At 28.4% G+C, this 12,840-nt stretch overlaps 1 protein-coding gene across 2 annotated transcripts; it reads right to left on the bottom strand.

The window, feature by feature from the left end:
- Window positions 1-274: 274 nt before the first annotated feature.
- Window positions 275-7,525, bottom strand: LOC112770759 (protein NEOXANTHIN-DEFICIENT 1). 2 transcript variants are annotated; one of them, XM_025815156.3, is made up of 11 exons: window positions 7,311-7,525; window positions 7,144-7,219; window positions 6,947-7,030; window positions 6,704-6,767; window positions 5,901-5,947; window positions 3,480-3,534; window positions 3,300-3,338; window positions 2,542-2,719; window positions 1,889-1,940; window positions 1,742-1,798; window positions 275-754 (listed from the first exon to the last, which is right to left on the bottom strand). In XM_025815156.3, exons 2-11 carry the CDS (start codon window positions 7,212-7,214, stop codon window positions 514-516), a joined length of 888 nt encoding a protein of 295 aa, XP_025670941.1. In that variant the 5' UTR covers window positions 7,215-7,219; window positions 7,311-7,525; the 3' UTR covers window positions 275-513. The 2 variants fall into 2 exon arrangements, with proteins under 2 accessions (XP_025670941.1, XP_025670940.1); XM_025815155.2 differs by having other exon boundaries at window positions 5,901-5,950; window positions 7,311-7,445.
- Between the last annotated feature and the right edge of the window lie 5,315 nt (window positions 7,526-12,840).

The raw sequence follows: 12,840 nt of genomic DNA, 5'->3' as shown, positions 1-12,840 counted from the left end.
ATCAAACACCTGAAGCTCGTAATGCCATAAAAGAATTCTTGCAGCGGTAGCTTTGATAGCAGAAAAGTAAAAAGATAAAAAGGGAAATAGAAAACTAAAAAATAGCAACATTGAATTGAGTTCAGAAAAACAATAAGTCACTAAAAAAATCTAAATAGAATTTTACTTCTCTACTTATATAGCACACTTAAACTAAGACTAGTTCTCTACAATTGTCATAACTAATCACCCTGATTCTTGATTATCTTGACTCTTTATAACCAAAGAGTTACACTTTTCGACAAATTCAACTTTATTTACCTAAATACATGTTTTCGAGTTGCATACAAAATTGGAATACAAATTGAAGTATTCTTTCTGAATCTAACACCTACATCGGGGTGATTGTATATGGTTAAAACAGTGCCCAACAGTGATAGAGGACTTGGTGATTGGTGATTCTAATAGGCTTCTCTCCACTTAATACAAATCCTGAACTTGAGGGAATAAAGAAAAGAAAAGAAAAGAAAGTCATTATGGAAGAGAACTGGCAGTAGTTTCTATGGAACTTGAGAATTGGGAAAGCACAACAGGAGCTTCTACATGCATCTTCATTTGATTAAACTTAAGTGCTAAAATGGGTTTTGATAACATCACATAAGTGCTGAAACTCTCATGATTTTCAGCTACGTCACTATTATGTTGTTCTCTCTCATCATTTGTTGAAGTTGAAGGGATTGCCCCTGAAACCTTCAATGGCTGCACTGCTTGCACCCTATATCAAATGAACACACGTAATTTAAATGCTATGTTTTGAGAAAATAAATTAATGAGTTTATTTTTCATGAATTAATTAGATGTTGCATATATCCAATAAGATTTGTTTGTTTAGATTATTGTTTAAGTAACAAGTTCACAAAGTAGTAACTATTTTTGTTAATATAATGTCATATAATTAAATACTTATAAAATGCTTAAATTTAGAGTTAGGATCAAATAACATCGGTGTCCATTTAAGTCAATATTACACCTAAAGAACATTTTCTTAAAGAAAATTTTTAAGAAATCAATCGTTGGATTGAAAAACATATATATGTTATAGATCATTGCTAAAAAATTTCATATCAATCCAAAATCATTTCCTACCTTTTATTTCTTTGAAAATCGACTAATGTATTCATTCAAAATATATATATAAACAAATGGCTCTTCAATTACATGTCTATTGATGTCTAATTTCGATCAAATTTGATATAAATAATCTTCATTACATGTTATGGTGATTCAATAAATTTTACATCTTATAAAAAGTTACAGGTAGTGTAATTTTGTTTAAATTGTTCCTAGTATCATTGATCTTAACTCTAAAACTTAAGAATAAATTTTAGTGCAGTTTCATGAGACTAAGTGACTAACTATGTTGTACAGAATGAATTGCTATGTGACAATGGATATGAACATAATTTCAGTATGATCGAAATGATTAGAGTAGTGCCCATTGTGAAAAATATGATGGAATCTTATCTCAAGTGATTTAGACAAATAAGAAGAAGATTGATAGAGCATTCACTTAGAAGTTAGAAGTTAGAAATATAGGGTCAAAGAAGAAGTTCTAAAGAGCATGCATAAGGTATTCAAGTGAAATTTATGTGTGAACGACCTCTATGTTAAGTTGTATAAAATTTCAGAATTGTAGCATTTGCAAGTTAAATACTAAACAAGTGAATAAATATTCATCAACTTTTGAGGTTTGAGAGAAAACCTGCATTCAATCCGGCAAGAGTACTTAAGGAGGTTGGGATTATACTCTGTACCACCACTGCAATTTTAGAACAAAAAGTGATTATCATTGCTTCTGACTTCTGACTTCTCTGACAAACTGAAATCTATATATTTCAAGCTTACTTACCTGAAACTTGGAAGCGACATTTTAATTGGAGGCCCCATCCAGCTATTGGTGCCTATGAAAGCCACCGCAATTTAAAATATTTTGTACATCAATCAATATCTTATTCATAAACTAATCACAAATTAAGGGGGAATTTAAAAGAACAAAACATAGTGAACAAAGCAACTCCTCAGCCACATTTCTTTATAGTTGAGACCGCATTTATGATAATGGGGTGTACTATTTATTAGAAACTCGTTTAAAGATAATGATGATCAAATAAAACCAAACAACATCGTGAGAAGCATCTTAATCACAGCATGTGCCAGTTGAAAATGCTTATTAATCATCAATTATTTTAGAATGAAAATGAAGGGGTTAAACTCCAAAGCCACGTGCACAAAAATTTTTTTCGATATCTCAATTGTACAACTTACGTGTCTAAGAATGGCAAAAGTATATTATATTAGTCTCTAAGTCTTTTTCTATCAACTGAATCATCACGCGGTTAGAGACTAACGTGGTGCACTGTTGCCAATCTTAGAGACATAGTTGGTGCAATTGAGATCTCAAAAACTATGAAAAAATTATGAAAAAATGTACCTCCCACATATATAACATAATGTAGGAAGCTCAGGGCTAGTGGAACCAAATGAGCAACCAAATCCACTCACCATCAGCACTTGTGAGACTAATGTTACAAGCATCTGCTGCCTCGAGACATTTGATTTTGATTACTTCAACATTTAGACCTTGATCCCTCTGATTATTGCATGAGATAGAACCAATTCCTATCATGTTCAAGAATCCACTGCTTCTATCACTAGATTCTCCTGATATTGCTCTAATTGTCTGTTTCAACAATAAACAAAATCATATATCCTTGGCCCAATTTGGTTTATAAGTACTCAATCGGATATTTTGTTAGGTTAATTGATAGTTATTTTTTAATTTATTTTTTCAAGTAAAACAATTAGATTTTTAAAAATTTTGTGAAGCACTTATAGCTATCTAAGGAAAAAAAAGAGTTATCAAGTATTTTAATTGTAATTTTTTAAAACCCATAAATCCAGTATTCAATTTTTTCAAAAACTTATTTGATATTTTTTTATTTCGAAGACTTATAAGTTTATGAATAAAATTTTCTCATAAACTGGATAGTTTTTCCCCTTAAAATCTACTCGCAAGTTTTTTCAGATTTACTTGTGTTATTACTTATTACTCTTAGTCTTTATTTTTCTTTTTTAATTGTAATTTATAAGATTAACAAACTAGATTTTGTTTTGGGCCTAATAAATGGGCAGAAAACCGAAATAATGTTCGGGTTATAACATCTTTCCTTCATTAAACAAAACACATAAAAAAAAGGTAAGCACTTCTTAGAAGATAAAAAATTTCTCTTACCAAAAAAAAAAAGAGAAAAAAATTCTACCTTGGAAAACTTGGCAATCTGACTTGGAAGACCCACTTCCTGTAAGAGAATGCACAGTTGATACTATAATCAAGCACAAATCCAAGATGAGGAAAAAAAATTTCAAGCACAAATCCTGACCAAAAATATGAAGATTAATTTTTACAACTATTTTGTACTTGTCCTCTGTTAGTCTGTTACCTTTCGTCCATGATAACAAGCATCATTACTGTTCACGTACACCCTCGTGGCCCATCTGTTAAGGTAAAAAAAAGAAAAAGAAAAAGAAAATTACTGCTATGTATGTTACTATAACTAAACCTAATTAATTATTCTCAAACAAATACAATCATAATTCATTAGATAGTAAAATTGAATAATAAAACAATAAATATTGCTAACTAACTATCTTTTTTTTAACTAATATCAGTCATTTTTTTTAAAATTATTTTATTTATTTTAAATTTTATATCCTAAATTATAAATTATAAATTTTAAATTACAAATATAAATATTAAAATTGACTAATATTAACTAATTAAAAATTAGTTTTCTATACCTCTTTAAAATTAATAAGATGTCTAGTATAATTAAGGGTCTATTTAGAAAGTTTTAAAAATAATTTTTTTGAATTTTTGATTTATGAAAAGTAGTAGTATTAATGTTTGGAATAATTTTTAAAATTAAATTGCAGCTTTTTAAGAAGCTATTTAAAATCTTATACAGAAGTTAAAAAATGACTTCTCTTATAATACTACTACTTTTTATCACATTTTTATAAAATAAACACTTTTAAAATTAAAAATTTAAATAAAAAATAACTTATTTATAAACTACTTTTAATATAATTATTTATTATTTAAGCTATTTTTCCAAAAAGAGTTTAATTAAACTGTTAACCCAAACTAAACCTAAGTCGTTTTTCAAAAATTTACTTAGATTACGAAAATTTTCGAAAAAATAGTGTTAATTTAAAATATTTTTCCTAAATCATATGTAGTATGTGCTACACGTATTCCAAAATCAATCATCAATTATGCTTATGCAGTTGAATTTTTCGGTACTTAAATTTATAAATTGAGAATAACTCTTGTAGAAAAATTTCAAATTGGTCTTCAGACTTTTTTTTTTTTTGTTGAGTGAACAATTCAGTTTTTAGTCTTTATTTATCCCTTAATTAGTTCCAAAATTTATAAATGATCTAGATTATTTTCTAAATTTACAAAGAGCATATGTTAGTCCTTATTATTTCATACTTTTACAGGTTAGAAACAAAAATTGATCTATCTCACAGTTTGTAAATTTAAAAGCTAAGAATCTAATAAAGAAAAATGAGAAATTAAAATAAATAAATATGGAGCAATTTAGGATTTTGTAACTTTATTTTCACGAGTTGAGGGGTGTGATGAATGATGATGAAGGGGTAATCAAGTGTATGCATTCATACCACTAAGATAAATGTAGGTCCTTCAGTTCCCGAGGAGCTGTATTAGCTCAGCCACCACCACGTCAATGTTGCAATGACAAGTGACAACCATGCATGATTGCAATGAGGTTTCAATTTTATAATATTTCATTTGTTATCCCACTATTGCTGTTGCCTCTAGGCTTATCAACAACATCAAGCCAATCCAATTCTGATTGTGAAACTACCACAACATTCGTTACTTTGAAGCAACACCCTATTTACCTTCTCCACTTTTCATGAAATAATAATATATTTGAGATTTTGCTGTGTGCCTTCAGAATACATATTAATGTTGTTAATTACGAAAATTTACATAAAAAAGACACAGATTAGCTAAATTTTAATAATTATTAGGATTTAGTTATTTTGTATTTTATAATATTTTAAAAAAAATAGAAACTGAGAAGCAGAAATTATTAAGAGACAAAAATGAAAAATCAAAAATTAAATTAACTCTCAGTATTTTATTTGATTTAGTGGGAGTAAGTGCAACAATGAGGTGAAAGATTAAGAGTAGAATAGAGGTCAGTTGGAGAGGTGATGATAGTATAAAGAGTAGAATAAAAATTTGAAAAGTTAGATAAGAATATTTTTAAAAATAAATATTATTAAAATTTTAATTTGTCTTTCTAGGAATTACAATCCTTTTGTTTTTACTTTTATAGAAGTATTGAAAGAACTAAAATTTTGTATTCCAAAACTGAAATTTTAATTTTAGTATCTAGCCACTAAACACATTACTGAATCTAAATTCAAATATCTAGCAAAAATACAAATAGAAAAAGTACAAAAATATTAAGTTTTTTAATATATTTGTTTTGTATTTATTAAAAAAAATAAAATATTCTACTAACAAAAATCTTATTATGTGTCCTAAGGGTACATAAACGTTAAACCCTAATTTATTCATAATATGAGTCACTCTAATTGGAAAAAAATTATTAATTCAATATATTTAACATTTTTATATATTTAATCTAATGTTTATAATACAATACTTGTCATTTATAAGAAAAGAATACGAAAAGAAAAACCTTAAAAACTTTTATAATGGTCTAATTCAATGAATTAAAGATTCAAAATTTAACCTTGTAATACAACCCCCATTTAACTTGTATCATTGAAGTGGCAATAGAAAAAGAGTTGGAACATACGCACAAGATGTTGGGCGGTTCCAGACAAGTCCTGCAATCACCACTAGCTGCTATACATATAATAACAAAGATCTAGTGTTAACAATACATTGAATTAGTCAAGTGAACAACAATAATTGATGTCTTTTTCTTTCTAATTGGGTTGTTGGTTGGTTGCATTGCTTAAAAAATGTTAAATAACCATGTGTAGAAACAAAACCATTCTAAGGCCAATTTTCAGATACCATTTTTGTACAAGTTGTCTGCATTGATTTTTGTCTATTACTTTCACTAAACATGTGGGTACTAAGAAACTCAAATTAAAAGTGCATGTTCTAAAGGCTAATTGTTTAATTTTACTGCTTAATATTATGTACCAAAAAGTAAGATATTAAATCTATCACACACACACACACACACACACACACACACACACACACACACACACACACACACACATATATATATATATAGGTAATTGATTGATTTAGTAATCTCAATTTTTTATGTATATATAGTATGATTGTATTTTATAAATACTACCTTTTTTTAGGGGGGAAAAACTCACTAATGTGAATTTCATTAAGTTAAATCTTGGATGGTGAATTTTATTCACTTCAAACTGTAAACGAGTTAGTTTCAATAAAGCTTTTTTCATTATAATGAAAGATAAAAAGGAACCCAAGATAATTATAATTTTATATTTGTCTTGAGTTTGAGTCATAATAAACCAAATTTTGAAATTTTTTTATTAAAATATTGGTTTTCTAACATTTTCGTTTAAATAAAAAGATAAAAGAGCAAGAATGAGAAGTGAACCGTACCTCGTCAAAGACACCGGCGGGACTGTCCTCATAGCTGGCTAGAAAGAAGCCACCCAAAGTGTATCTGTGTCAAGTAATAATCAATGCAACCTCTGTTTAATTTCAAAGTTTAACGTAATTTACAAGTCTTATCAAAATTCAGAAGATTTTAGAATGATTTTACAAATCGCCTAAAGACTCAAACCCATAAAAGAATTGCTGCATTTATAATCTAAAGAGAGGAAATTACAACATTGGACCTACCCAAAAGCTTCAACCAATTTGAATTCTTTTGGAATGTATCTTCTAGCTTTCTCTGCCTTCACAAGATGGAGTTGATACAAGGCACTGATAAACAAAGAAACAGAACAGTTAATGACAGAAACAATTCCCGTTTCCCACAAATTAACAACACTTAGAGAAAGATTCATTGTTACAATTTTGCAGACTTAATTAATTACCTTCCACTAAATACCCATGGAGGCTTACCATACCCAGATGAAGAAGATGATTTTGCTTCTACAGCTTCCATAAACTCTGAATAAAAACAGAATGCAAATAATCATTCATATATTATATATGAATAATAATGCATGTAATTAGAGAGCAAGAAGAACTTAATTATTACCTTTAAAGAATGGAGGAAAGGGAAGTTGAAGAGAACGAAGAAGAGGAGAAAATAAAGAAGTGGCAAAAGGTGTAAGGGGAAAGGTACGAAGTGAAAGTGTGTGGATAGAGAGAGACCAACAACACTACTTTATCCAATTCCAATTAAACAAGGCCGTAACTCATTGGCGCCAACAGAATTTCACAATACAGGACAAGTTTTTAGATATGCTTCCATCTTCAAATTATATTTAACTGTCTTGAATATTAAGGGTAAAATATATATATTTTTCAAAATTGTTAAAAATTTCAAAAATATCATTAAATTTTATTTTGTTTTAATTTTATTTTAATTTTTTTTATTTATACCAAATATATTCTTAGTAGTTAATTTTTTAAAAAATTTATTTCCAATTCAATAACAATTTTACAAAAATAATCTTTAACATAAGTTGACTAGATATAATTATTAAGGATGTATTTGATGCAAATAAAATTTTTTGGGATAAAATTAAAATAAAACAAAAATTAAAAATATTTTTAAAATTTTTGATAAATTTCAAAAAAAATTATTTTATCTAATATTAAAAAAGTGTTAAAATCTGATAATTAATCAATTGTTTGTAGTAGTGATTTTTATTTTAATAGTGTTTATTGAAAAATTTTGAGAAATTAATACTTTTTATTGATATTAGTCAACGTTTTGGATCAATATCATATTTTTATATTATTAAAATTTAGGATTTAATGTTTAAAATTTAGAATTTAGTATTTAGAATTTAGAATTGACAAAAGATGGGCAGAAATTATAAATTTAGTGTTTAGATTTTGCATAAATTAGTTTTTAAACTTTTTTATTGATATTTATTATCTTCTAACGAGATTGTTATATTTGATCTTTCTTATAATTTTTAAAGTATTATAAAAGTAGTTAAATTCACATGGAACCACGATGAAGTAACAAGCCAAGGAGTCAAGGACCCTTTTTTTTATTCTTTTAACTATTTGGATAAAGTACTAAATTGGTCTCTTAGATTTGGGCGTAATTCTGTTTTGGTCCTTAAGGTTTAAAGTGTTCTATTTGAATCCAAAAAAGTTTCATTTAACATCAATTTAGTCTCACAGTGAGGTCAAAATTAAATAATTAACAAAATGTCCTACATAACAACAGTACAAGAAAAAAATCGATAATTTGGAGAACAAGTACAAGCTCTAGAGACATAAAATCAACCATTGATACATCAATATATTTATTTATTATTTTTTTTATAATATAAATAAAATATTTTCTATAAAACTAAAGAAAATGATAAATAAATGTATTGATGCATCAATGGTTGATTTTGTGCCTCTGAAACTTGTACTTGTCCTCCAGATTATCAATTTTGTTCTTGAACTGTTATTATGTAGGACATTTTGTTAATTATTTAATTTTGACCTCACTGTGGGACTAAATTAATGTTAAATAAAACTTTTTTGGATTCAAATAGAACATTTTAAACCTTAAGGACTAAAACAGAATTACGCCCAAACCTAAGGGACCAATTTAATACTTTACCCTAACTACTTAACTAGTGTCAATAGAGTTTTATCCTTTTTTTTTTTGTAGTAGCCATTGATGAGTACTGTGTGCATAGAAAAAATAAAGTACATTATATTCAAAATTTATTAAATTTAATAAAGCAAAATACTCGAAAACCTCTATTCTTTTTATCTGAATTTGAATTATTTTATCAAACATGATTATTTATTTTTCAAAGAAGTCATGAGATTTTTTTACTTCCGAAAACTAAATTATGAATACCATAATGTTTCTGGGTAGGGGTGTTTGCGGTGCGATTTGGTTCGGTTTCAAGGAAAAAAGTCATCCGATCCGAACGCTTAATTTATGTGCGGTGCGGTTTGGATTGGATGATTTTTTTTTTGAAAATCCGATCCGATCCGATTACAAACGGTTTGGATCGGTTTGGATTTGCGATTTTTTAAATAAAAAAAATTAAATACATATAACAAGTTTTAACATCAAATTTTAAATAATCAACAATGACATAACAAGTTTTAACAATATCTTAAAAAGCTAACGATAACATAACAATAGAAATAAAATTATAGGTTAGTTAAAATAAATAAATAAATAACATTTTGAACATAAAATATTTATTAAATAATAATAATACATGAATAATAGAAAAATGTATAACAAATTGAACATGTTATAAGTATAATTGTAAATATAATAATAAAATAATAATGTTAGAGCACATTATGCGGTTTGGATTGGATTGGATCGGTTATGAAAAGTAGATCCGAAATCCGATCTAATCCAGCGGTTTGTAAAAAATAGAATCCAATCAAATCCGAATTAGTGCGGTTTTAATCAGTTTTCGATTTAGATCGAATTGGATGAGCGGTTTAATTTCGATCGGTCCGGATTTGAACCCCCTATTTCTGGGACTAAATGAAATTATTAGTAGTCTACCGAAGAAAAAATGAAATTGTAATTTTCTTATAATATTTATTAAGTGTTTATTTTTTACATATTAACTTAGAATAAAAATTATTGGAATGTATTTGAGTTATATACGTTAATAAAGGCAATAATTATTCTTCTATAAATATTTACTAATAAATTCTCTTTCGTTTATTATAATGAAAAATAAAATTACATGTATGTAAAATTGAATCACTAAGTAAACAATTATATATATATTTATATAAAGAAATAAAATTTTAAGAATGGATCGAGGATGCTGTAATTTTCATGTGGATTCGATCATATAGCATGTGGATTAAGAAACCCACAGCATTTGGTATTTGTGTGAGCAAGTTGCAAAAGCATCCAACCGCTTGTCTTTATTTATTCACGATAAGTAAAATAATAATATATGCAATTAATAATTAATATCCATATAAGATATAACAACATTATTGAAGCTTCAATTTGCAAGCAACTCCAAGATCGTATTTCGGCCTTCAATCCGATGAACCCATTACGCATTCACCCTGTCATATGCAAACTAGATAGCTATCAACTACATCCATGCATCCTGTATGCGAATACTCTTTCTTTAAGATAGATATTTTCACTGGGTTTTAATCAATTAACCAATACAACATAATGTTGTGTATTCTTTATGTTAGATGATGTAAATAGATACATTATTTGGAGTTAGTGCGTTGCATACTTGATATGATGCATCGAAAAAAAAAAAAAAACATATGTTTGATCAGCATTGGTAATTTTATAACAGGCATGAATCTTTTGATATTTCTTCCTATTTTAATTACACTAATTATTTTAGTTGTGTTTATTAATTTGATTTATTTTGTATTTATATTATTAGTAGGGATAAGTACTGTTTTGATTCCTAAGATTTAAAGTCAAAATTAAATTTAACTCTAATTTTATTTTGGATTTAAAATCGTTTCCAATATTTTGTTTGGTATTAAAATCGTACTTTTGAATAAAATATTCTTTTTAAATTATAAAAATACCCCCTTGCCCCAACGTTTTACACTACTTCTCCTCCTCCTCCTCCTCTTCTTCTTAATCAGACCACCCTCTGAACCCACTCATCTTCTTCTTCTTAAGCATTCTTGCCCTAATTTCGGTGCTCTTTAAAATTGTATCGTTGTTGTGTTGTTGTTGCTGTTGTTGCATGTGTTGAAAGGGGAAACCACGGCAAAGATCTGTTATCGAAAACTCCTTCGTCGCCGTCGATCTGAGATTGACGGCTGCCCTCACCTTGCCACGTTGCACTCTTGCCTTGCCATGCCGCACCCTTCCCTCACCTTGCCGCACCCTCGCCTCGCCTCGCCTCGCCATTGAAGGACATCCTCTTCGGCGTCGGTCACGACGCTGTTACCATTTACTTTGTTGGCTGTCAACGACCTTCTCTGACGACAACAGTAGCAAAGCAAACTAGTGACATTACTATCTCTACTTTGCTCTGGATCTCGTTTATCTTTTTCTATAATTAATTAATTTTTCAATTTTTTTTAAATCAGAATACTTTGTTGTTGTTGTTGTTGTTGTTGTTGTTGTTGTTGTTGTTGAATTTGAAGGATTTGAGATAGTGGTGAATATTGAAGTTGAGCTTCTCTGCTTCTCTACTTCTCTGTTAGCGTTTGTAGGGACTTCTCTGGTTCCAGATCTCCTTTTCCTTCCTTTTTCGGCGGCAATTTCGATGGTGGTGGCCACGATTTTGAGCTCTCTTCCTCTCGCTCTCTCATTCTCTCGCTTCCTCTCTCTTTCCGGCAGTCTCGCTCTCTTCTCAATCTCTTTGAAATAAATGAGGTTATTGATATTGTTCTTGAATTTGAATGTTATGTGTTGTTAATGATAATTTTTTTTTAATTTGAATGTTATGTTGTGTTGTGTTGATGGATTAAAATGAATAGATATGAGAAAAGGAATAGTCGGTGGTAATAAAGGTGGTGGTGGTGGCAGCGAAGTGGCGAACGGTGGGGTTAGGTTAAGAAAAAATATAAGGATATTTTGGTCTGAAAAAAGTTGAAAGGACAATTTTAACACCAAATGAAACGTTGGAGACGATTTTAAATTCAAAATAAGATTAGGGACAAATTTAATTTTAACTCTAAATCTTAGGACCAAAACAATACTTATCCTTTATTATTAATATATATAAAAGTTTAATTTTGAGACATTATTAGTGTAAAACTATTTTACACATACATATAATTACATATATTATATCATAAAAAATAATTATGTTTTATATTGATAGCATAAATAATTATTAAAAAAATAAATATAATTAATTGTGTAAAAAATTTTATATTATTAATATATTAAAATTAAAATCTATATTAAATAATCATCAATATAAAATTAATCAAAATAGTACGCTTTTTTAATTTATGTCGATAATCTCGTATTCAAATTATAAGAGGGTAATATTTTTTTTCTATTTAGTCCTTGACTTACCAATTGCACCAATTTAGTGGTCCTTGAGATTCACCGTTTGCACCAATTTAGTCCTTGACTTACCAATTGCACCATTTATGTTCCCGACTTTGTAAAAATTGCACCAAGGTCGTCCCTAGCCACATCTCCGGGCAAATTAATGAACGCCGGCAGCGACCTGGCACTGAGAAGCTACGCTGGAGTAGATAACGGCAAGTTGAGGTGGCAATTGAAACTGTTTGACCCAATGCGGTCCCTATACCTAGTTTTAATCCCAATTTCTAGCATGGCATTCGTGTGATTGTGTATATGATCATTTATGTTCAACAACTACATGGATACACAATATCATCAATTCACTTGCTAACTCTGTATGCACGTAACATATAACACCAAACAAGGAATGAATTCTAAAATTTCAGTTCAATTTGGTGTTAAGCAAGAACATTCACCAAGTGCATAACCAAAATTCAATCTCAATCATCATAAAAACTTATAGAAAACTGCACAATATGAGTTACAATGCCTAATGAAAACAAAATTTGAAACCTATGATGATCAGACATAAGATTTAACTTTCAGGCAATTTATCGAACAGGTTCTATGCAGGATTCATAAACAGCAA

Source organism: Arachis hypogaea, chromosome 18, assembly GCF_003086295.3.
Source record: "Arachis hypogaea cultivar Tifrunner chromosome 18, arahy.Tifrunner.gnm2.J5K5, whole genome shotgun sequence".
In the NCBI taxonomy this organism is placed as follows: domain Eukaryota; kingdom Viridiplantae; phylum Streptophyta; class Magnoliopsida; order Fabales; family Fabaceae; genus Arachis; species Arachis hypogaea.
The sequence above is the reverse complement of the archived record's forward strand: the minus strand, read 5'-3'. Positions and strand labels throughout refer to the sequence as shown.

What these genes read in the sequence shown, in the direction of transcription:
- LOC112770759 (XM_025815155.2), bottom strand. Translation starts at nt 7,214, where the DNA reads ATGGAAGCTGTAGAAGCAAAATCATCTTCTTCATCTGGGTATGGTAAG. An exon ending in CCATGGGTATTTAGTGGAAG is followed by an intron (nt 7,031 to 7,143) that starts GTAATTAATTAA and finishes TTTGTTTATCAG; the next exon opens with TGCCTTGTATCAACTCCATC. An exon ending in AAATTGGTTGAAGCTTTTGG is followed by an intron (nt 6,768 to 6,946) that starts GTAGGTCCAATG and finishes TACTTGACACAG; the next exon opens with ATACACTTTGGGTGGCTTCT.